We start from the raw sequence: 26,597 nt of genomic DNA on the forward strand, positions 1-26,597 counted from the left end.
GAATTCTAGAACTGTATCTTGGTTTGGCTTATGCTTCATTTTGAAAATAAGATTCTTTTGCTAAGCTGGTATTGGTTAAATAAATTTCATCCTTTCTTCAATCATATGGATATTGTTTTTCAAAAGGTCTGAAGGACAGTGGCCTTTGGTGTCTGGGATTTTAGGGTGTTTGGCTAATCAATAATCCTAGTAATTAATTAACCACATCTGAATGAGAATTGAGTGAGTTCCGTTAGTTTCAAACATTAGATCTTACGGGTCTCAGCTTGTAGACATCTTATACCCCAACTCCCTGAATAGATTGTTTATTCATTTTAGGTAATACAAGGTGTAGCTTTTGGATGAGATGTTTGCTGTTGCTTTCTTCATCTTGTCTTTGATGACTTGTCACCCTGGGGTAACCATCCAGGAGAAGGTGAACTGGTAAGTCAGCCATGCCTCTGCAAAATTTGCACACGAAAATTACCTGGTGGGGAACTAAGATACTTTCATGTTTGCAACAGGCTGTTGTGGGTTAGAATGTGATTTTTTTTTTTTAATGCTATTACTAATTCAGTGAAAGACTTGGAGCCATAAGGGCCTGTATGCAAATTATAGCTCTAATACTCAGGAGCTGAATAATCTGGAGGAAAACAATTTCTTTGAGCTTTAGTTTCCCTATCTGTAAAATAAGACTAATAATGTCTCTTCTAAAAGAGTTAACAAAGATGAAATAAGATTCTCGATATAAAATATACTAAGTTTAATAAATAATAGTTCTCTTGAATAATGTTGGACAGTTAACTTCTTATCTGGTTGTGAATCATAAAAATATCTGGCTCATAGTGTTCGAGGGAGGATAAAATTAGATAATTTAGGGAAAATCATCTTGGGAAAGATAGGAAACCATAGAGAGTCTCTGTAATTTCATAGAAACGAGATCCTCTTATTCTGTGAGGTAATGGAAGTGATATTTTCATACGTACATTGCATTTTGCCCATACCATGTCCTTGATTTTCTAACCTGGCCTTATGTTTTTTATATCTCAATATTAAGTATTTTGTGGTGCTTAAATTGCTCCTTAATTTCACCTTTGAGACAGTTTTAAAACAGCCCATACTCTCAAACATTGACGATTGTAATTAGAGTTATGTTATTCAAATTCTTGTTGGATAATTCAATTTTGAATCATTATTGCTTTTAAATGGTAGAGCAAGAGAGATTTTCTTTAACAGTTCAGAAGGGGAGAAAGCATTTTTATAAGCAATTAATTTGCAACTTGTATTTAAAGCAAACACAATTTTGAAAAAAATCAGAAAATTCATCTCTAATAATTAGAAGATAAAAGCAAGAAAATTGTGGTTAAGGAAATCTCTGTCGAGATACTCTTAATTATAAAAGCTTATCATTGTAATCCTTTTTGAAAATGAACAAAGAGTCCTGATGTTTGATGAACTTATCAAATAAGACAGACCAGCGAAGAGGCAAATTTGAAACCAAGGCAAAAGAGAACCAATTAAATACTTTACAAAGTGCTGAAGTAGAAAATCATGAGGTCTTTCTGTCTAATGCCTGGCTTTGAAAACAGAAAACCACATGATGAAATAACCTTACTGGGTTCAAATTCTGGCACTGGCATTTCTTATTTATGTGCTCCTAGGCTAGTTATTTAAGTTTTCTGAGCTATAAAATGAAAGGAAAGCAAGAGGGAGAATTAAATGCATGGAAAGTACTTAGAACAATGCCTGGTTCTTAGCAAGCATTCAGTGAAAGCTGTTGCCAGTGGTGTTGTATGATTGCTATTGTCATTTTGGGGTGTTTCCATTCTCTCTGATGGTTGATGAAAATTAGAACAAATTTATAACGTGCCAGTTGTCATGGATCCTCTAGACTAGTCGGTGATTTCAAACACTTAAAAAAACAACAATGGCACTCCTTTTTCCCAAGTAAAATCTTACATCATCTTCATTGTTTTAAAATGTTTTTCTCAAACAACCTCATTTCTTTTCTATTGACTTTATAAAAAGAAAATGGTAAACATGAGCTTATAAAAATAAAAGTGTACCTTAGAAATGTAGAAGTAGATCATACATTTTCAACATTAGGGTTCATGTAAGATTTTACTTACATGTGTTAGGTGGTGATCTAGACAGATAATAACCGTACACTCATGGAATTTAATTGTAGTGATCGAGTCAGTCAATAAACATGTAAAGAAAACATTTTAATAAAATTCGCGATAAATATTATGAAAGAAACAAATAGGGCCTTTCGATAGACATTATCAGAGCGATCTGAAGATAGGTTGGTTAGGGGGGGCTCTCTGCAGGGATGGCATTTAAGCTGAGATATGAAGGAGAGTAAGGAGAAACCATGTGATGAGTAGAGGAGGATGAAGAGATCAGCATGTGCTAGACCGCACCATGGGAAATGGCTTGTCATGTTTGTGGACCTGAAGGATGGGAGGAGCATGGGAGCACGGGATTGTGCCATGAGAGGATGTCAAAGAGGTAAGTGGAGACCAGATAGCAGAGAGCCCAGGGTACATGATGGAGAATTTGCATTTTAGTCTATATGTCATATAAAAGAAAGAAACAAACAAAAAGAAAACACTGGAGGCTCTTATGAAAGAGGGATATTATCTGATTTCTAATTAAAAAAAAAAATCATGCTGATACAGAGAAGGGATTTGAGGAAGGGGAAGTGGAAGGTCTTAGCCCACTGGAGGCCACAGCAATTATCTGGGCGAGAGCTAATGGTACCTTGAATTAGGCCAAGGGCAGTAGAGATCAGCAGAAGGGAAGATATTTGAGATACATTTTGAAGGTAAAATTGAAAGAAATTTCCCAAGGACTGGGTGTGGTGGATGAGGGGAGGAAAGAAACTAAAGACCACTGCTAGCTATCTATCTGCCTTGAGCAACTGTGTGTTATGGCGGTTCCACTTACAGAGGTGGGTTAAAAACCAGAGAGAGGAGCTGGTTAAAAGAAGAAAATTAAGAGTTTATATTTGGAGCCATTAAATTTGCCATGCCTGAGAAGTACCTAACGAAGATATAAATTAGGCAGTTGGATGAACAAAGCAGTATTTCAGAGGAGTGGTTTAGGTTGAAGACCTACATTTAGGAGGCGTTAATATAGATGGTATGCGAAGGCCAGGACATGCATCTCACTTTCTAAAGAGTGAGAAAAGCAGAAAGCAAAAAGAAAGGCAAGACTGTACCCTGAAGAATTCCAGTTTTTAGAGAAGTCAGGAGAACTGGTAACTGAGGTAGGAAGGGAGCAAGAAAGTGTGGTGTTGAGATCCAAGAGAGAAAGACTTCACGAAGGAAACAGTGGTTAACAGAGGGCACATGAGACCAAGCCAGACAACTCTCCAATGGATTCAGCAGTATGGAGGTCACTGGAGACTCAGTGCTTTCAAAGTCAAATTTAAAATTCTTTAGTTTCACAACATCATTTCCACGTAACAGAATAGAACTGGCTCAAGATGATATAATTAGTGACAATCAACTTCGAATATAAGCTGAGCCATCTTATTAGGTGGCCCCCTGGCAATAATCGGTGTTAGGACTTCTGACCTTCTAGTTTAGGACTGGTAGCCAATTAATTATTTTGTATTCTAAATTGCCAAGGCGGCCTTATACTGGGTCAAGCATTTGACTTGCAAGTTGTATGTTTAACTCCAGGTTTTATGCCCTTTGTCCAATATGCCACCTTGTTTAAAAAGGCAGATGGGAAGCATCACACTAGTCCACAGACCTATAAAGAGTAGGTATTCAATACATTTTTGACAAATATGGAGAGGTTTGATGAGCATGTATAGGCTTGAGAAGCTTAGAGATAAGAAATTAACATGTATGTTAGGCTTGTGCTCAGGGCTTTACATATATTATTTCACTCCATATTTAAAAGAGTTTCACAAGATATAATCCCTGTTTTATAGCTGTAAGAAAATTGAAGTGCAGTAAGAAACAGGATTTAAATGCATGTTCAGGGGACTCGACCCTTTTACAAATTGCAACAGTGTTTCTTAACTATGTTACATACATAGTCTTAAACATGTTAGATGAAAAAAGAAATGAACGGTGTTCCAAAAATTGGGTTGATGCTGGGTTAAGTATAATGCAGAACTTCTAAGAGCCTTTTTATGTTATTGGGCATTTTAAATATCCAAAAGTGGTGTACTGTATGTAGTTTATCCAAACGTATTAGACTAAAATTTTTCTTCTTTTATCCTCCATCTCAGGTGCATATCTCAGGAATTAGTACTCCACAGAACAAACTTTGAGAAACCCTGCAATAGCACTATGTTGACTTGTATACTTCTACAGAGGAAAAACCTAAAAGCCAGATAGTTAAATAAACTTGAATATAGTAGCACAGCAAGGTACATGTAAACTAAAAACTAGAATCAAAGACTCTTGAATCCCAGTGTTCAATATTAAAATGTCTCATTGCTTGAGTAGATTTTCAGTAGCTGGGAGATACTGTAAAACTATTTGCCAAGATTTACTATCCCACAGATTTATTAATGTCTCCTTAAGTAATTGAAAAAAAAATGATACAATTCTTTTGGAAAGCCGTTTTGCTCTATTTGTCATAAACTTTAAATCACTCAAATGCTTCAACTCAGGCATCCGATTCTATAGGATATATCTTCATTAAGCAACTAGAACACAGAAAAACTGGGTGCTCAATAGTCTAATTGTTTGATGTTAGGTGAGTGGAACAATGTGCAGCCATGGTAGTTGACATTCTGCTACAGTATCAGGTGCTAGGATATAAAATGTAACCATCGGTATGACTTCAACTATGTTATTGAAATAAAGAGTGACAGGAAATGTAACAAAATATTAATGGTGATAGGACTTGGGTCAATTGTTTTCTTTTATAATCTTTTCTATGTTCTCTTTAATGAGAATGTATTGCTTTTATAATCAGCAAAAAAATACACCACATTAAAAAATTTATTGGGATGATAAGAGAAAATGCTGGTCATATTGATATTGGCTAGAAGGTTGGAGCCTTGTAATGACTTAATGAATGGTCCTTGTGTACCTTCTGTACTCTTGCTTCAGTGATAGCATTACTGTGTGTGCCTCTGTCTAGACATCATGTCACAAAGCTTTTAAAACTATGGCAACACAGCACTGCTCTGACTAGGCTTCTGCTTCTATCCATTAATACTGTTTCCTTCCATTTTGACATCATAATGCAGTCTCTGTGGGCTTACAATGACATTATCTTGACAGTTCTACAGTGAGATGCAGAACTAATGCTGAAGTCATTTTCTGCTGTCAATTCTTCACTCTGTACCTTCTCTCCCACCTTTCGGTGATTAGAATCCTTGTCTTTCTCCATGTTCCTATGCTTCAAACTTTTATTATGAGGACAATCTATTGGCAAAATGACATATAGACCAAACCTTGTGCCATTTGAATGTCTAGATAGTAGCATTATTTAATTATATTTTAACTAAAAATTAGGTTTAAATGAATCTTGGAATAATGCCATTCTATTTCCATAAATTAGTATCATTCTTTTCCTTCCTTCTTGCCTACCTACTTTCCTTCTTTTCTTCTTTCTTTCCTCCCTACATTCTTACTTTTATCCCTTCATCCCTCCCTTCCTTCTTTTTTTCTTTTCCTAACTATTGACTGAGCAGCTTCCTTGAGCCTGGTACCATAACTTCAGTAGTGAACATACAGACACTACCTGCTTTCATAAAATTTACAATCTGCTGGAGAAAACAGAAATTATACACATTTACAAAAGTGATAATTAAGTGTTGAGAAGAAGATGTGCAGAGCTTGATCAAATCATATGAAGGGAGGTATCTAAATAGTCTGAGCAATGTTTCCCTAAAGAGCTGAAGTTTATGAAAAATAGAAAGATATCTCTGAGTTAAACAGGTAAAGAGCTAGATTAATTGGATTCATTCAGGATTGAGTTATAGAGGTAGATGTGATTAAGAGAAGAATGGGATCCAAAAATTTAGGATATAGGTGAGATTTTTAAATTATGGATCATGGAATCAAAACTAGTTATAAAGGGAAATGAAAGGAGAGACAGCTTAGGTGTCAAGAGAATGAAAGCCCCAGTGAGGTCCAAACAGAAGTACAGTAGGAATCTTTGAGCATCTAAGATAGATGAGAAGAGGCTGTGGAGTCCACAATCACTATTCACAGGTGACTCATGAATTAGTGATGTGGAGGAGGAGCTGTTTCAGAAAGTTAGAAGGTCCAGGAGGTGACCATGGAAGATAGTGGAGTAAAGAAAAAGATCATCAGATATGAAGAAAAGGAGTAAATGAAAGGGCAAAGTATTGGATGGCTCATTTTTATGGATGATAAGGTCTTCTAGAGCAATCAAAGGAAGTGAAATAGAGAGGAATATTCAGAGCTGAGCACTGAAATTTTATTTGAAGGGATAGTAGGGGTGGCGTTATATACTAGCATCATTTTATAGATCAGAGTTTCTCAAAGTATGATCTATAGACCCCAGGGAGTCCCTAAGATCTTTTCAAGGGGGTCTGTGAAGTTCAAAGAAATCACATGCTACTAAGACATTTACCCTTTAAAAAACTACAGCAACATAGCGCTGCTCTGTCTAGGCATTGCCTCCATCCATTAAAACTGTTTTCTTCCATTTTGACATCATAATGCAGCCTCTGTAGGCTTACAATGACAAAATCTTGATAATTCTATAGTGAGATGCAGATATTTGCACCAATGGTAAAGTAATGGCAGACAAAAAAAGTAATGGCAGATGAAACTACTGTGTCCTTGATACAAATCAAGGCAGTGGCGCCAAACTCACAGGAAAGAAATTAAGTTTTACTTTAGCAAGTCTTTTTTGAAACAGTCAAAATTATTAATTTCACTAACCCTCAATTTTTAAATACATGTTATTTAAACATTCCGAATTTAAAATGAGAAGAACATATAAAGAATTGCTTTTCCACTGAAGTATGATGGCTGTCTTGAGAAAAAGCAGACATTTGAGTTGTAAGTCAAAGTAGCTGCTTTTTTTCAACAGGATAACTGCCACACTACAGTTATTCAGGCTTAGATATTTGGCAGACATTGTCTCAAAGATGAACAGAAAGCCTATAACTTCAAGGAAACCAAATAACATTATTTGTTATCAAACACAAAATTTGAACTTTCAAGCAAAAAATTAAAATTTTATAAAACATACCCACTACTATGAGCTTGATGAGATCATTGGGGATAGTAATACATTTGACTTGTATATTATATAACAATATGTTAATATTTTTAAAGTATGCACACTCAGTGAACCCTTATTTTCCAAATTTCCCATGACTAATGTTACAAAAATCATGTATGGGTGTCAGATCCTTTCAAAGTGTACATAAACCAATAAATTTTAATGTCACAGGGTATAAAAAAAATCGTTGATATGCTTTCAGATTCCACACTAGAACTAATATTTAAAAAATTATCACTTGTCAAGTTTTGGTGTAGTATCAAAGAAACATATCCACAGTTATCCGAAAAGACTATTAACATACTCCTCAACTCCATAAATTTTTCAGTTTCATAAATGTGTCAGGCTGGATTTTCTTCATAGACTTCAACCAAAGCAAAATAAAACAACAGATTGAATGAAAAAGCAGAAATGAGAATCTCGATGCTTTCGGCTAAAGCAGACATTAAAGACATTTGCAAAAATATAGATCAGTGATATTTCTTTCACTAATTATTATTTTTAGAAAGTGCACTTTTTAGTAAAATTATGTTATATATGGTAACACATAGTGTATTTATTATTATAATTTTAAATGATTACATATATATTTAAAATTTTTCTCAGTTCTTATTTTGAATTTCATGAGTATTGCTATATCTAGCCCACTGAAACGGAAGCTCTTTGGAGCCCTCAATAATGTGTTAGAGTGTAAAAGGGTCCTGGGATCCAAGTATGAGAACCAGTGTTAAAGATGAGCATCCCTTTCCTGACTGTCTCATGGCTCCTTGTCCAGGGTCTCAATCTAGATATCATCATTCACCATGAGCTGCTCATGACACAATTAGCATGACATTTAAATCACTATTTTCCCTATACCAGGGAGATAACTGTGCCATTCATCACAGCAGAGGCTGCCTGGCTATCAGAGGTTGTGTCAGTTGTGGGGGTAACAGACATTCCTCCTATTTTGTTCAGTGGGCTGACCAGGCTTTGAAACTGCAGCCACAGCGATGATGCTGTGGGAAGTGGCTCAGGCTTGGAACCAGGCAAGCATGATGAGAAACCAGAAATGGGCTTTGCCATCAAACCAACTAGTTCAAATTCTGCCTCTGTCACCCCTGGGCTATGACTTCAGGGGTTATTTAGCTTTAAGGAATCTCAACTTTCTTATATATAAAATAGATCTGATAATATTTACCTCCCAGGATCATTATAGACATTCAATGAGACAATCCATGTAATATTCTAGCATGTAATAATAAAAGCCAATCCTTAATAAACAGTTCATACGCATTTTAATGTGCTTTCAATAATCCTAGTAAGTAATGTTATTTTTAACATAGTTCTACAGATGGGAAAGCTGGAGCTCAGAGAAATTAAGTAACTTGCTCAACTTTTCCAAGTCAGCACATGGCTAAGATTCAAACTCAATCCTCTCATCCCAGACCCCATGTTCTTAACCCCTGGGCTTTCTGCTACTCTGAGTCTTCAAAAAATGTTAGCCTCCTTCAGCACTCGTCTCTCTAAAACTTGAATAATTTGATCCACATAGAATTCACATAGGATTAATAGAAGGATTTTCTATAGACCCTCCCACATCACACATGCATACAGCAGAAACAAAATAAATTTTCATTCTTCATTTCCTAGAACTGTGGTTGACTGGAAGGAAAATGTATGTGCACAGTCTTTTTCTGTGCTTAAGTTTTGCATCTCGAAATTGATGCAGGGAGGTGAAAGGAGCTCTGGAGAGGCGTGGTGGTGATGGCTGCACATGACATGAATGTACGTAATGGCACTGAGCTGTACGCTTAAAAGGGGTTAAGGTGGTAAATTTTATATTATCTGGATTTTACCACAATAAAAGAAATTGAAAAAAAAAAAAAAGAAAAGGCAATAAATCGTTTTGTTTTAAAGACAGCCATGCAGTTCTTAAGAAGGAAGATAGACTTGTTCAAACATTGGAAGTACCCTTGCACCCAAGCCTTCCAAGTAAGAGTAACTGTGCATCAGTGGACATGTCCCTCTCTCCCTACTCTATCTCCACTTCCACCACCAGATAACTTGAAGGTTAAGGGAATATCTTGAGATATTGCCTCGAGTTCCTCTGCTACAGGTACCCAGATGCCCAAATCAATGGGCACACTTTACAAGTTAGAAAATTCAGCATAGGTTCAGTCATAAAAAAAAAAAAAGAAGAAGATCCTGCCATTTGTGACAACATTGATGAAGCTGGAGGACATTATGCGAAGTGAAATAAGCCAGACAGAGAAAGACAATACTACATGATCTCTCTTATATGTGGAATCTAAAATCGTTGAACTCATACAACCAGAGAGTAGGTGTTTACTAGGGACCGAGGAGTGGGAGACATGGGGAGAAGTTGGTCAGAGTTTTGGTTATAGGGTGAATAAGTTCTGGGGATCTAATGTACAGCATGGTGACAAGAGTTAACAATATTGTATTATATACTTGAAATTTGCTAAAAGAGTAGCTCTTAAATGTTCTCACCCCCTCCAAAAAAGGTAACTATGTGAAGTGATGAGTGTGATATACATTTCACAATGTATATGTACATCAAACTATTACATCGTATAACTTAAATATATAAACAATTTTTTGGTCAATTATACCTCAATGAAGCTGGGAAAAGTTCGGCATCTGTTTTCACTTAAGATATCGTCATAATAAAAGACTTCTTGAATTTTTAATGACAAAAATACAAATAATCATAATAAATTTTAAATTGAAACAGGGTTCTTTCTTCTCTTTAGGAGAGTAAGTCGGGCTGCCGAGAGTTTCGTTCCCAAAGCAGTTGCGTGCCAGCTAAGCAGCTGGTCAGAGTGGACAGACTGCTTTCCATGCCAGGACAAAATGGTAAGACATTATGGCCAGTTTGGGGGCATTTGATATTTGAATTGCATACTAGGCATTCAAATGGACTTAAGCAACCAGGTCTATATGTCTGGAAGTCTGGGGAGAAATTGGGTCTAGAAATAGAAAAAAGCCATGGACACATGGATGGCAGCACTTTTTCTGCCTCCCCTGATTTTATTGGAGGGCATTAAATGGTGGGGCTGCAAAAGGTGTGTACGTTACGGCTTATATGCAGAAAAATGGTTATTTGGACAGGGGCACACTGATTCTTGATGGCCTCTCTGGGTCCCGACCAATCTATTGCTTTCTAAGGAGCCTCATTTGGAGGGGCTATTAGCTTAGTAACAAAATGCCTAGCTTCCATGATCCACAGTGAGCTGAGATAAACCAGAACATGCCGTGAAGGGTGTTCCCTAGGATTCTACTTTCATGGTTTGAAAAGACTGATGCACCCAATGAACGAATGAGTGTCTTGAACATCTAAGAGGTTCCAAGTGACCCAAAATGGTGGCTAAACTCAGGGGTATACCAAGGAAAGGGAGAGGCTGGGAGCTTTCTTCAATACTGTTCTGTGGCAGGAAGGAATATTAAAATTCTGTCTTTGTTCAGAATCGTTGGCTCACAGTCATAATAAAAAAGCAGACTAACTTCTATTCTCTTTTATTAGTGTTTTAAACTCGCTACAGACAACATGTGGCTTTACTGGATGCACCCAGGGTGCAATGTATCCAGGCTCCCACCTCTAGCAGTTGTACATCACTGCTCGAACCTTGTCTATTGACACATTACTGTCAACTCTAAAGGTATATGCTCTGATTCTGCAGTCCTGATTCTGGCTTTGCATCTTATTTGCTGTGTTACTTTGGGTATACTTTTTATCCTCTCTGTGCCTTTGATTCCTTATCTATAAATGGGAATAGTAACCAAGCTTACATCACAGTTACTATAAACGTTATATGAGTAATGCATGCAAAGCACTTATGACATTTGGCAGATGTTAGCTGTTTTTATAATTACTATCTGTGCCCTCCTCTCCAACCCCACTCCCAATGCCTTGAGTTAAGCTCTGCCCTTCTCTTGACTGAGCTTTTGCAGTTAGCTGGTTGTCCACCTCACCCCAGACCTACGCTTCAGCTAGGTGTGAAAGTACCCTGTGAAGGTTTGATAAGCCATTCAAAACCACAGAGAGGTGGAAACACAATCTCTACCTAGTTTATTCAACTCTGAGCCTGAAATTCATTACTCTGCCTCCCCCGTCCCTGAGATATGCCAAAGAATCCTAGATTGCCCCTGCTTCACAGTATTTGCCCCCCAAAATGCTCATTTTGCTTTGACATCCTGTATTAGTTGTCTGAGTCTGCTGTAACAAATTGCCACAAACTAGGTGGCTTAAAACAACAGAAATTTATTCTCCCACAGTTCTGGAGGCCAGATGTCTGAAATTAGGGTGTCAGTAGGGCCACATTCCCTCCAGAGGCTTTAGGGAAGAATCTGTTCTCTGCCCCTTCCAGCTTCTGGTGGCTGTCGACAATCCTTGACGTGTAGCTGCATCACTCCAGTCTCCGCATCTGTGCCCACATTGCCTCTTCCTCCTCCATGTGTTTCTTTTGTGTGTCTGTATAAGATTTCCCTTCCTTCCTCTTTTAAAGACACTGTAATGATATTTAGGTCATACCCTGCTAATCCAGAGTAATCTCCTCATCTCAAAAACCTTAATGACGTTTGCAAAGACCCTTTTTCCAAAGTAACATTTACAGCTTTTAAGGATTAGGACTTGATTTCTTTGCATGGCTATTATTCAGCCTATTATATATCCCCAACTACATTGTGTGTGTGTGTGCGTGTGTGTGTGTGTGTGTGTGTGTCTTTGTGTGTGCTGCAGTTTAGGTAGCAGATAGCACAGGTCAATGCCTTCCAGTTTAAATCAGAATTAAGTAACTTCCTTAATGACTGAAAAAGATGTACGTCTCTTTAAAGTAATCCTTAAAATAATTAAATACTGTTATTTATGTGAAAGACACTCTAGTTTCTTTTTATTAATATGTTTCTTTCTTTCAAAATCACACTAACAAAGATGTGCATTTCTGGAAAGAAACACTATCTACTAGCTAAAAAAGAAAATTATGTCTTAATGATACCAACCACAGGCGATAGCATGAAGAAGTCCCTCAGGGAATGTCTACACTAACCTTTCTGCAACTCAATGTCTTTATTATTTGATAACAACCTAGAAAATAGGGAGCTGGTGGGAACACACCTCATGTTTGCACCATCATTCCAAGTATACGAACCACGCGAAGGATGATAATGGCATTGACAGTTACCATTTATTAAATTATTTTTACATACCAGGCACTGTGTTAATGGTTTAAATAAATTGTCTTATTTGACGTTCACAGCCAACTGCGATAGATATCATCACCCCCTTTCTCTTGGATCACTTATTAAGAAAGGGCCAGAGCCTGGATTTAAAACTTGGTCAGTGTGATTCCAAAAAGTCCGTGTGCCTCATCACTTTATGGCCTCTCCCTGAACCACCTGGAGAGTAATGATAATGTTAGAGGTCATCTAATCTCATTCCCACTCAGTTATAAATCCTGGAGTAACCCAAGGGCTGGCTGCAAGAATACCGATGTTGACAACCATGATTATTGAGTACATGCCAGCAGCCAGGCAAAAATGCAAATTTCTTGATGTGTATTATTACTAATCTTCACAGTACTCTAAGATAGTTCTCATTTAATAGATGAGAAAACCGAGGGTCAGTAACATTAGGTAATTTACCCAGTGACACATACACTCTAAGTGGCAGAATTGGAACTCCAGCCAAGTTTAAAATGGGATTCGTAATAGTATGTAACCTAAACTTGTAAGGATTAAATGAGATAAGAAAATTAAAAGTGTTTGAACAATAGTTAGCACTCAGTACATGGTAGCTACCATCACTGTTATTATCAGGTTGGTAAATGCAGGTCTCTAAACTATGATGAACTTTTTAAAGAAGTGAGAGAGAGGATTGGTTCTACTTTGATATGCTGAGCACTCCTTTATTTACTGCATTTGGAGGCAAGATGTAGGTGCAAAATTAAAATATCCTCATCTCATATTCCCAGATCGATCATTGATTATAATCTCTTCTCACAGAATTAACTAATTTCTTACTGTTGTTTTTAACTGAAAGGCAGGAAGGCAAGAGGATAGGTTTGATCTTTACCTCTTTTCGCCACCTCCATTTGCTAATGAGTAGTTAAGTAGGCAGAAATGGGCTAGAGGAAAGAGAGGGAGAAGCTGCACTGCTCCCCACTCACCCACTGAATCATCCGGAAAGGAATGATAATGATGATGATGTGGAAACCACTCCTGTTTACTGGGTACCAATGATATGCCAGACCCAGGGCTAGGTGCTTCCTCATTCGTTCTCTCACTTAGTTCTCATAAAACCCTTTCGTGGTAAAGTGTCGTTACATCCATTTTACATGTTAGAAAACAGAAGATTGGGAAAGGTAAGTGACTTGCCCATGGTCAGTTGGTGAATCTGAGATCTGAACCCAAGTTGATCTAATTCCCATGCCCGTGCTCTTTCAAATGTAGGACAATTATGAAAGAATATTTAGTAACTGTATCTAGTGAGGTCAAACTAGGTCAATCAACTCATTTTACAGAGTTGGAAACTGAGGCACAGATGACTAAGCACTAAAAGTTAACACAGCATGTAAGAAAATAGAGTCAGGTCAGAAACTTCTATCTCTTGCCACTCAAATAATTGTCTTCCTACTTACTAATGCTCTTGAAGGAGGGGCCTGAAGGCAGAGCCAAGGTAAGAGGCAGCAGAAAATATGGGATACACATTGCTTTACTGGACATTTTGTATGGAGATCTCCATATAGCGTGTTTTGTATTATTATATATTTTACCCCCTATCTAGACTCTAAAATTCTTAGATGCAGGGATGGGAACTAACTATCTCTGAAAATCCTAGTGTTTAGCTTCTTCTTCCACAATATCATAAGACCATAGAGACCCAAGATTGGTATGCATTTCTACTCTTTCCATTATTCCTTAAAAAATATTTATTTGTCTACAGTCAAGCTGGACCCAGGGCCTCAGATGATGCCTTCAGAACTCTCTTTCTTTCTCTCTCCTGGATGAGCTTTCTATGTAGTAGACAAGATGTACTTCATGCCCACAGTTTCTAGCAACTTCAGTGAAAAGAAACTGTCTTTTCAAATAGTTCTGTAGGAAAACCCTTAAAGAGGACTCTGGCCTAAAGTTAAGCCATGAACCAGTCCTTGCACCAATAATTGCAACTTGGCAAATGTGGTGCTCTGGTTGCCCAGGCTGGTTCACACCCCTGCATCCCTGTGTCTGAGTGAGTGAGCTCATCCCCAATGAACCACATGAAGTATGTCTCACAGAAAGAGGGGATGCCATGCCCAGAAGAAATACTGCAAAGGAAAAGCAACATTTTCTAAAAGTGCCTCCTGTGTACCTGACTGTAGATTAAGTGTCAGGCGTATGAACCCAAATAAGACATGGTCCTTCCTTCTCCACCTCTGCCCCCATGTGCAAATTGTTCTTAAACTAGTGAGAAAGGTATACAAATGAGCAGACAATCAATCATGACCTTACATGACAAGTTCTAAGAAAAGAGGGACATGTAGGGAACTGTAGAATGTGTTAGCTAGGAAAGGCTTGCAGAAGAAGTAAGCCACGAATCTCGAAAGATGAAAGGAACTAACTGGTTGAAGAAGAGAGGAGCGAGTTCTTCCTAGAAAGTAGGAAGACCATAGACGTATCGTTTTTAAGCCTTTCACTTTTGCTTGGAGGCCTTATTCAATATTACAGCTGGTGATTGTCCCACCTCTGGTTGAACATCACTTTTTAATGAACACTCATCCCTTCAAAAGACAGCCTTTGAGGCACCTCTCAATCATCAGACAGTTGTTCCTTATGTCGAGCTGAGACCTGCCTGCACAAATCTTGGTTGATTGATACACAATAAATATGTCTGGTTCAAAATCTGATTTAGTACCGACACCGGAGCCTCCTGCAGCCAAACAAGTTTGGGGGAACCATCTGCAGAGGTGACATCTGGGAAGAAGTCAGCTGTCGCAGTCCCTCAACTTGTCTAAGGCAAGCACAGTGTGGACAGGATTTCCAGTGTAAGGAGACAGGTGAGTAGCATTCCGGCAGGATAACAGCTGTGCGTGTCAAACTAACGTGCCAAACATCCCCCAGGGAGCTTGTTAAAAGGCAGGCTCCTGAGCTTTTCCCCTAGAAGTTGTCATTCTGCAGGATTAGGATGGGGCCCAGGAATCTGTATTTTAAGTCAAGCCAACAGTTCAAGTAATTTTGATGCAAGTTTGTAGAAAAATCTGTTGATTTGTTTGGAAAAGACATAATTCACACATTCATCTTTTTATTGAATAAATATTAACTGGGCATGTATTACGTGCCAGGCTAAGTATACTTACCTTCTGGTGATATAGAGATGAAAAAATAAAGTGCCTGACCTCAAGGTACTCCTAGTCTCTTTGGGAAAGAGGCCTACGAGGAGTATATGACAATGTCATGTGATAGTCAGTGTAATGGGCATGAGTACACGATCCAATGGGACTCTCTAGCAGAGGTGCCTGAATCTGCTTTGGAGAGTCAGAGCAGGCTTCAAAACGATACTTGAGCTGAGCTGAGTTTCGATGAAACAGAATGTGCAAAAGCAAGGAAATTTAGGGACTTGTAATCAGTCTGGAATAATTGCAGGTTAGGTCCTTGGGAGTAGAAGCAGGAGATGGGCCATGTAGGTAACTGGGGACCAGACTGCAGCGTTTGGAAGAGGCATGGGGAGCCACTGGAGGATACAGAGCAGGGAGATGACAGGGCCAGACTGGCATTTTAGAAAGGTCACTGGTGCTGAAATGTGGAGGCTAGGTTTTAGAGGGGAGCCTTTGGCAGGGCCTGAGATGGGGGGCTGTAGATGGGTGACAGTGAGGCTGGAAGGAGGGCAGAGGTAGTGAGGATGAAAAGAGGATGAAAAAGGACAGAGAGGACTGAGGGGCTATTTCAGAGGTCAGACAGACATGAATGGCTATGAATGATCATAAGGGAGAGGGAGGGGTCTGGGAGGGTCTAGAAGCATCCACGGCCTCCCGTCTCTCAGGTCGCTGCCTGAAACGCCACCTCGTGTGTAATGGAGACAATGACTGCCTTGATGGCTCTGATGAGGACAACTGTGACGATGTCAGGGTCATTGAAAATGACTGCAGCCAGTATGACCCGATTCCAGGATCAGAGAGGGCAGCCTCTGGGTGAGTCACTGCCTTCTGGCTATCTGGGGGCCAGGGAATGATTTCTCTTTAATTATGAATATTGGTTTTGGGCACAGAATAGGGTCTTTTTGGAGGATTCTTCTGGAGTGCTTTCTATGAGGCAGCTGTCACTGTCATCTAAGGTGGTGTCTTAGTTGGATTAGACTGCTATAATAAAATATCGCACACTGGGTGGCTTATAAACAACAGAAATGTATATCTCACCATTTTAGGTGATGTAAGTCCAAGATCAGAGTGTCAGCATGATCGGGCGAGGGGCCTCTCTTTCAGGTCTCGTTGTATCCTCACAAAGCAGAAGAGCACTAGTACTCTTCGCAAGAGCTCCACCTTCATGATCTAAGGACCTCCCAAAGGCCTGCCTCCTCATACCATCACATTAGGGGTTAGGATTTTAACATATGAAATTTGAGGGAACACAAACATTCATAACAGGGGCTTACTCAGTCCTGGTTATGTGACATAAGTTACGTTTTCTCCTCCGTGTCTCTGCCTGAGAGCCTCCCTCTCCTTTTATCCCTTACCATTCTACTGCTCACTCCTCTCACCTCAATTCCATTTCCGAGGCCCATTTAAGAAGCCACATCTTCCATGAAGGCTTCCCTGATGTCCCAGGAAGATAACTCTTCTCCGACCTACGTGCATTTTCCAGTAGCCCTTGTCACATTCTGCTTTGGACTGCAGTTGCTGGTATAACCAGGGCTAACAGTGGGATACAGTGAAAAGAAAATGGACTTGGGGTGACATGAAAGGGGGCTCAACTCTCCACTTTACCACTGCTTACTCACATTTCCCAGGCCACAGTCTCTTTGTCTGTTGAAATTCGATCAACCTTGTTTCTAAGTTTCTTCAACATATATATTATGCTCAGGTCCAGTTCCTTGAACACCATCACACTCTTTTGTTCTGAGACTTAATAAATTTCATTCCTTCTTTCTGAAATGCCCCTTCCCCATGTTCTAGCCCATCTAACTTCTTACCTATTGTAATGAACTGAATTTTGTCCTGCTAAAATGTGTATTTTGAAGCCTTGACCTCAGTGTGACTGTATTTGAAGATATGGCCTTTAGGGAGGCAATTAAGGTTAAATTAAGTCACAGGATGGAGCCTTGATCTAATAGGACAGGTATTATAAGAAGAGGAAGTAACATCAGAGATCTCTCTCACCATATGTGGAGAAGAGGCCAAGTGAGGACACAGTGAGAAGGTGGCCGTCTGTAACCCAGGAAGAGGTCTCACCAGAAACCAACCCTTGATCTTGGACTTCTAAACTCTAGAACTGTGAGAAAATAAATGTCTAATCTGAGTCACCATTTTGTGGCAACATTGGAGATGGCCTTAAAGGCCCAATTGGAGTTTGAGAGATAGACAGTCATTTTATTATCTATAACAAAAGAGGCTTTCACTGTCAGATCTTAGAACTCTAAGTCAATTCTAAATGGTTTTTGTTGTAACTTTCTGTTTTTAGAAAATTAAAGCTGTATTTTACCTGTTTCATATTACTTTTACCTAAATATGGTTAAACCATCCATGGCCTAAAATCTAATACTTGGGCAGAAAGATTTGAAGTCTCCAAGAGAGGGAATTATGGGAAAATATTTCTGGAAGGGTATTAGGCTAGGGGAAAGAAACTATAATTGTTTAGTGCCTAATACGTCCTATCAATATTACTTGTTTTTCTTTAATACTCTCATTTAGATTTCATAAAAGCCATGAGATGTTGTTTCATTATATCTATTCTTCAAATGAGGAAAATAAACTTCAGAAGGCATCTATAATGTGTCCAAAGTCACACAGCTACTAAATAATAGAGATGGAAATTAAACAGGAGCTTTCTGACTTTCAAATTGTGCACTGACATTCCATGCTGCCTTGAAAAAAAAGGATTTTTCTAAGGATTAGAGTCTTAGCTTGGCAATATGACTTACGTCGACTATTTCAAACCTAATTTCTTTTTTAGCAGCAGAGCCCTTTTCTGAAATAATACTAATAGCAACAACGTTTATTTAGTACTTAATACATGCTAAGTGCTATTATGATTCTTTTACATGTTTTAGCTCATCTTTAACTCTGTAGGGCAGTAGTATTAAATGCTTTTTACAAATGACTAAACTGAGGCACAGAGAGTTTAAATGATTTACCCAAGGTCATAGAGCTACATGTAGCAAGGATGGGAAACAGGTTCAGACTGTCTGGTTTCTGTGCTTGGCCTCCTGGTAATTCTGCATATTCTTCTCTAACTTATTCAATAAATATTTAGGGGTTCCTCCAATCTGGGAGCATTGTTTTTCATGCTGAATGGAGCTATCTGACTGCTATGCTTGGAGTGAACGTAAAGGCCTGGGCCCAGCCCACTCAGTCTCCCATTGTTACCCAAAGTGGCCTTTGAGGTGCTTTGAGGAACCCTAGGGCTCCACAGAACACAGTTTGAGAAACCACTGCTCAGACTACCAGCTACTTCTTCCCGGGAATATTTTGTTATCTTTGCCTTTCCAGTGCTCTCTCCCACAAGCTGCCTGTTTTTTCAATGTAGGTATAATATCCTGACCCAGAAAGAAACTCAGAGTGTGTATGATGCCAGGTATTATGGAGGCCAGTGTGACACGGTATACAATGGAGAATGGAGGGAACTCCGATATGATGCTGCCTGTGAGCATCTCTACTATGGAGATGATGAAAAGTACTTCCGGAAACCCTACAACATCCTAACGTACCACTTTGAAGTAAGTCTGGGCAGAGGCGCACAAAGACCCCAGTAGGGTGGGGGCAGGAGCGAGAGGCCCGTTGGTGGAGATAGATGCCTTATTGCAGAAGACCGTATTTCCTGTAGAGCGTGCTGGTGGCTGAAGGTCTTGTTACACCTGCCCTACACATATTCAGTGCTGAAGGGCACTGAGAGGCAAGGGCAGAGCTAGGGAGAGGCACAAGGTCATTGTGACCACCCACCTGCTAAAACTAGGCTCCATTCCAAAATCAGTAAAATAGATTTGGGGCCCAAAGACCTGTTTCCAAGTTGCAGACCTTTTAGATGATAAGAACACACAGCCCTCTGTATCTGCAGGTTCCACATCCATGGATTCAACAAAATGTGGACTGAACATATTTTTAAAATAAATGTTATATTGTTGCTGACATGTACTATGTGGTTAGGCCTATGATGGCTGCATCTGTACCCAAAATGTACAGCTTCTTTTATTCTTGTCACTATTCCCTGAACAATACAGTATAATAACTACTTACATACAATTTACATTGTATTAGATATTATAAATAATTTAGCGATGGTTTAGTATATGGGAGGATGTGCATAGGTTATATGCAAATACTACACCATTATGTAAAGGATTTGAGCATTTGTGGATTTTGGTATCTGTGGGGGATCCTGGAACCATCCCCAAGAGAGGGACGAGACAACTGTATACAAGACCTTGTGCAGCTCACTGCCCTTCCCCAGGGCTCAGTTTTCTAAGCTGTAAAGTGTTGGCAAGACAGGAGGCAGCTGGCAGGGTTCTGAGACCTATGCCCCTGCTTTGCCAAGAACAGGCTCCCCGTTGATCATTTTTATGTCTTGGTTTTCTGCATATGATTTTGTTTGAAGAAAGGCTTCTGCTGTTCAGAAGTGCAGACTGCTGATGATCTCTAAGGTTCTTTCCATCTCTAAAATTTGACTGTCTCTTGGTCACTCAGAGCAGTACATAGCTCGTGATCAGCTCCGGAGCCTGCTTCTCACCATTCATTTTTTCAACCCTCGCCCTCATCCAAACTTCGCTGGATGCTTACTGTGTATCAGATCTACTTCCACACAAAGGCTCCCCCATTTAACCCTCATAACAACACAATGGACTAGATGTTATCATTGTCTCATTTTAGGTGTTAAAAAATTCCAGAGACTTAGAGGGATAAAGTGTCAGGCCCAAAGTTGTACTGCAGTAGGTCGCAGAGACAGATTCACCCCCAGATCTACCTGAACTAAGTCCAGTTCTTTGTCAATAAGAAGGGTAGATAGATCATACACATTATACCTATACACAGTCTAACTATACAGAGAGACGGTAGAATCCCAGGACACTAAACAATAATCTAGTCGCATTCCCCCTCCTCCAAATTGCTAAGTGAAAAATATTGACGGAAGATAAAGTTAGGCTTATGGAGTTTCTTTTTAAGAAGCTGGCTTCCCCCACCTCACTTCCACCTCTGCCAAGCTGGAAGACAGGGACAATGACATTGTCCTAACCTTAAGAATGGCCAAGGGCCTATGTGTCAGGCAAGACAGACTAGGCTGTGTTATGGCACAAAGTATTCTGAAATCTCAGTGCCTTGAGGCAAGGTTGCCCCACTTATGCTACTTGCCCAATCTAAGGTGGAAACAAATCTCCCATCAACAGACACTCAGGACCCAATCTAAAGGAAGCTCTATCTCAACATATGATCTTGTGATTGTAGAATGAACCACATAAGGGCTCTTAACCCTTACTTCCTTGGCTCAAGCTAGACACAAGAAAATGGCTGAGTCTACGGCCATGCCACCCTGAACAAGCCCGATCCAGTCTGATCTCGGAAGCTAAGCAGGGTCGGGCCTAAAAAAATAAAAAAGAAAGCAGAAAATGGCTCAGTTTAAGTTGGCAGAGAAATGCAACCCTATCGCGTGCCTGGAATAAAATAACCAAACATTCGTGGGCAGCACGAAAGCATACCTTTGCCTAAAGCTGTCATTATCCGCACAGCTTCCTTTGCCCCTTTCCACCCTGGTCTACATCCAGACGTGGTTTTCTGTATCTCTCCATTGTGGAACCAAGTGACCTCCCCTACAGGAAGGATAATCCAACTGGAAAGAAATCTATGTGCAGAACAATATAGCATTTCATCAGAATCATCAGTGTGTGTGTGTGTGTGTGCGCGCGCACATTTAATATTTTATTTTAGCAGTAGCGCTAAGCACTAACTAAACTGCTGTATTTTCTGTGTCTTAGTGAGTATCAATCTGATGCCTGGATTAACCTTTAAGGAGACTTACTATAATCTTAAACTTGAGGTTTTTTACAAGACAAAGACTTAAATATTAAGTATGAATTGAGATATATGCACAAAGCTAACATCCGTTTGTGTCTTTTCAGGCCCGAGCAGACACCAGTTTCTCCTCAGAGATGTATGATGATGCAAATGAACTTTATTCTAAAATAAAAGACGCCACGTATGTGGGAGGTGGGGGCGCTCTTGGTGTAGGTTTTACAGGCAGCCCTATAACGGTGAATGTGGGTGGATCCGGATCACGTCACGTTTCGCTCTTAAAAGTGTTAAGCAAGTATCAAAATAAGGTATTTAAACATAATGCCTGTGTCGCACAGTATTCCATAACCTATACTGAACATGTATTACCTTAATTGCGTTCAAAAGTACAGTAGTAATTGAACCTTCATTTGCTTGTATAATTGGAAATGTCTGATCAGTGGTAATCATGTTTGTTTTTTCTTATTATGCCTTTGCACAAAGACTCATCACAAAGGGAATAAAATTGAACAATGAGACTAGAACCCTTATCACTTTACCCCATCCTTTTCCTTGGTTACCTGGGGCATGTAGGGAAATACTTAGAATAGTTATGTCTTAAAGAGGAACAGCCAGCTTTACTAAACTAGACTTGGAAGAATTCCAATGCAAGCTTTACTTTTCTAAATAGATCAGAAGGCTGGCATGCTGAACTAATCTTTCATTTATTCATTGAACATTCACTACTAACTGTCTGTTATCCCGAGGGGTCAGGCAATGCTTTTCTGAGGAAAGAATATCTACCTAAAGTGAACTCTAATGACTAGCACAAGTTCTCCAGATGAAGGGAGGCAGGAGTTAACGGAAGGGTGTTCTAGGCCTGGGAAGCAGCATGTGAAAAGGCCTGGAGGTGAGAGAATGCCTCACATGTTTGGAATTGAGAGTATTTAACCTGGCTGAAGCACAGGGTAGGGAGGGCAAACAGGGGGTGATGAGGATGGAGGGGGAGTCAGAAACCAGAGAAATATTTACTGAATTGATTAGAAATTTACCAAAAATCCTTAACAACATTATATTCTGGAGCTTTGCCATAAATTAGCTGAAGGGAAAGTATTGTTCTATTATCTGACTATCACATATCAGTGTGAACTTTTCTAAAAGCATGCGACCTCTTCAAACTTTCTCTGTCACTTTGGATCAAGATGTACATTACTTGGAAGTAATACCCATACATGACCCTCTTCCTCTTAAACCAATTCAACATTATCTTCATTCTGTCGTCGTCTCCTCCTCCTCCTCTTCATTATTATTATTACTATTATTATATCAGGATGATGCTTTTCTTTATTACCTAACAGTATAGGATTACCACTATAATATAAGCTTCATGAGTGTGGGGGCCTATCTCATTCAAGACTATGTCCACAGCATAGTACATGTAAGTGAAGGAATTTTTAGGTATTCATTCAATAAATTAAATAATATTGCATTTTGCCATGCCATCAAAATGCTTCTATGTATAATTTTTCATGGGTACCTAATACTTGTGTAGGAGGTTACATAATGCAATGCTTCGATTACAGCAGGGAGACATGTGGAGGTGGCAATGGAGCAGGGGCAGAATAGAGGTGAGGAGCACAGAGAGGCACAGAGAAGCACAGCGTAGTAACTTCAGGCGAGCGCTAATGAGAACTTGTCTTGGGCAGGGCCGTGGGAACAGAGACGAAGTTATGTGAGAAGAAGCTAGGAACACACTGGTGTCTGATGTGTGCTTGTAAAATATACTAATACTTCATTATATGTATTTATGCTCATATATTTATATGTAAATGTATATATTTCCCAAAGCTACTAAATGCTGACCTTTTACATTATCTCATATGGTAAAATATATGGTTTCTTTTCTCTTTTCCCTCATTCCATGGCGGTTGTTGTTGGCAGAAATACAAATTCATGAGAATTTTCACAAAGGTGCAGACTGCTCATTTTAAGATGAGGAGGAACAATATTATGCTAGATGAAGGAATGCTGCAGTCATTAATGGAGCTTCCGGAGCAGTACAATTACGGCATGTATGCTAAGTTCATCAATGACTATGGAACCCATTATATAACGTCTGGATCAATGGGTGGCACTTATGAGTTTATCCTGGTGCTTGACAAGAACAAAATGAAATCATTGGGTAAGTAGGAGTTTTATGCCCACAGTGGTCAGTGCCTACAGTGGAACGTGGTTTGCAGTTTTCTGAGCATGGACTATGAGCCATGCACAATCTCATTTAGTCCTCATGACAACCCTATAAGGTATCATTAGTATCATTTTCAGAGAATTGATGTCCAGAGGGTGAAATGACTTGCTAATAAGCACGACAAATAGGATTTTAACTTGTACTTGTCTGGCTCCCTAAAACTATGTGTTTTCTATTTCACCATGGTTACCTCCTTAATAATAGAGAATCTGGGATTTTGTTATTTAAAATTTACATTTTAAATGTAAATTCTTGGTTAACGGAACTGCCAGACCAATCAGTCAGTGATGCCCCCAAACTGGAGCCATCCCAGATTCCTCCTTCTCCTTCACCCTTATAGATCTCTAAGACCCTTGGATCTCTCCCCTGAACAGCTCTCTTCCATACCTCTTCTTCACATCCAGTCCAGTTCTAGGCTGGGTTATCATCTTTCACTTATTACTGCATTGGCTCCAAATGGTCTCTGGGGGAAGGCTCACTCACCCCTTCCAATCCGTTCCCAACGATTGCCACCAGAAGGATCTATGTCACAGGTCTGAGGAGATCACTTTTCTTCCCTAGTGTCCTGAATGGCTGAGAATAAAATCTAAAGCCTCCATAGCATGACATCAACAACCTTCATGTTCTTACTCCAAACTGCTAGAACAATGGTTCTCAAAGTGTGGACTCCAACTGGCTGTATCAGCATCACCTGGGAATTGATTAGAAATGCAAATTCTCAGGCTTCCATCCCAAATCTACTAAATCAGAAACTCTGGGAGTGGATCCAGTAGTCTGTGTCATGACAAGCCCTCCAGGTGATTCTGATGCTTACTACAGTTTGAGAACCCCTGACCTAGTCAATTAATGAGTAGATAGGTGAGAAATCTATCCATATTTCAAAGCCAAGGTCAAATTCTCAGGATTAAGAATTTTCCCTGACCGCACTAGTCTAGGCTGGCCACTTCTTATCTTCAACAAATTCTTATGTTCCACACTGTTTAGTCTTTAAAAAATATTTTCCAAATGTTAATATTTTCCTCTTCATCTAGATTATAAGATCTTTAAAATCAAGTATTGTGTCTGATGCTTTCCGGTCTTGTTAGCATTCAATACAGGACTTAGTATGTACTGAGTGTGCAAAACAAGACATGGAGTTTGGAAAAGGGCATTCGTTTAGATTGCTGGCTAGGTCTGTTCATTGGTTCAGCCATATAGCCATGTATTCATTCTTTCATACTTCGCACATCTTTTGAGTACCTATTATGCATTTGTGCGAGACATATAATGGTGTGCAAATCTAAATACGGTTTCTACCCTCTTGTAGCATAATACTCTTCAAACTGCAGGGTATAGCCCAGGAGTAGGTCTTGAAATCAATGTACGGATCACAAACAACATTTTGGACAACAACGATACAGGATAGAATAGAAAATATCATAGTGGATTGCAGGCAGTGAAAGTAAGTTATTGCCTCAAGAATTTTTTTCAGTTATATATAGACATGTATACATGTACAGGTCATGCTACAAAATAAAGAGTTTAATATGAATCAATATAAATAAAAGAGTTTGAAAAAATTGATTCAAGTGATCTTTTTAGAATCATTCAAAAATGTGAGAAAGGAAATAGAGCTAATGTTTGTTGAGTACCCACTAGGTTCCAGGTACTTTTGTGTATATTCTCATTTAATCTTCTCGGCAACATTTGGAGGTTGACGTTATCCCAGTTTTAGCCCCAGAAATGCTGAGGCTGCTCAGGGAGGTTAATTACTTCCCCACGGCTACAGGAAGCTGGAATCAGAGCCCTGGACCCATGCATGGTCTTTCCATCATGTGGTCATGGTAGAGCCTTTCATTTGTGCTCTTGTCTTTGGTGTTGAATTACTAATGAATTGCCCGAGGTATCTCATGGCCCCTCCTCTTTAAAATATGTAAGGCAGAAATGGGCTTCCAATGTGGTTAATATTCAGAAGGAGCCTACCAACAAATTGTCCCAGGGATAATTACCTCAGCTCTGTTTATAGAAAACCATATGTCGATAATAGCACAATTTGCTATTTGTGAAGAGCTGATTTTCTATAAATCTGGAAAGTTAGTGTTGCTTTTCTATAAATATGGAAATTTGCTAATCATCACCTCATCTGCTGGAGACCGCTAATAAATCAGAATGTCATTTACATATTAACCTACAAAGAACAAAAACATCTACTGTCTTTCCCTTTGACAGATAGAATCATGCACACCCTCTTTTCATGTTTAATGTTTGTCTAGTTTTCTCTTTGTTTCTCATCCCCTCCCTCTTACTCCCTTTCTTTCTAGATGCCTTGCTCTTTCTCTCAACCCATTTCTCTGTCTTTCCTCTTTGTCACTATCTTTTTCTCTCTGTCTATCTTTAATCTGTGCGACTTTAATAATATTTATATTCTATTAAGTGCTTATTTCTAAGAAACACTCCGTGTGGTATATACACTCACATCCTAAAAGAACTGGGCTTGGTATGGAAGCCTTTAAGTGAACATACTGGCTGGTTTGCTCAGGGGAATCTTTTGTCCTTGGGTTTGCCTCAGATCCTCTCTAATTCCCAGAGGATGAACAAGGCTGTTTGCTCTCATGTGTTCTTTAGATGAAATGCTTCTTCGACAAAGATGGCATAAAATCATGCATCAAAGACAAGTGAAGTCTCGAATGTTGGGGAGGAGACATTAGACTTCGGTGGGATCCCAGGCCTTCCTCCAGGGCTGCACCTGACAGCTTTCTACCTTCTGCATGAGTCAGGATGGCTTTGGCCTTAAATTTCTGGGTGTGGATTTCTGTTCTCCTTTATCCCTTCTTTGGAGATCTTACTACTTGTCTTTGTACCAAGGTATGACCAAGAGAATAGTCTATTCACCAGTCTGGCCCAGTCACAGAGCTGATTTACTTTGGGCAGGTCAAGTACTCCAGTGACACTACTCTGTCCATGTGTGTTTCCTGTGTCCTTTTGCA

At 39.3% G+C, this 26,597-nt stretch overlaps 1 protein-coding gene across 1 annotated transcript in view; it reads left to right on the forward strand.

Annotated features, from left to right (window-relative positions):
• The first annotated feature begins 231 nt into the window (after window positions 1-231).
• The window catches only part of C8A (complement C8 alpha chain), a 48,777-nt gene continuing 22,411 nt past the window's right edge, over window positions 232-26,597 (forward strand). The window contains exons 1-7 of the mRNA XM_016159930.2: window positions 232-423; window positions 9,972-10,074; window positions 15,104-15,248; window positions 16,232-16,379; window positions 18,931-19,120; window positions 21,512-21,712; window positions 23,325-23,565. Of these exons, the coding sequence (XP_016015416.2) occupies window positions 347-423; window positions 9,972-10,074; window positions 15,104-15,248; window positions 16,232-16,379; window positions 18,931-19,120; window positions 21,512-21,712; window positions 23,325-23,565 (1,105 nt within the window). The 5' untranslated portion in view covers window positions 232-346. The remainder of the gene's footprint in view (window positions 424-9,971; window positions 10,075-15,103; window positions 15,249-16,231; window positions 16,380-18,930; window positions 19,121-21,511; window positions 21,713-23,324; window positions 23,566-26,597) is intronic.

The sequence above is a fragment of the Rousettus aegyptiacus genome, unplaced genomic scaffold (genome assembly GCF_014176215.1).
Source record: "Rousettus aegyptiacus isolate mRouAeg1 unplaced genomic scaffold, mRouAeg1.p scaffold_m13_p_1, whole genome shotgun sequence".
NCBI classification, from domain to species: domain Eukaryota; kingdom Metazoa; phylum Chordata; class Mammalia; order Chiroptera; family Pteropodidae; genus Rousettus; species Rousettus aegyptiacus.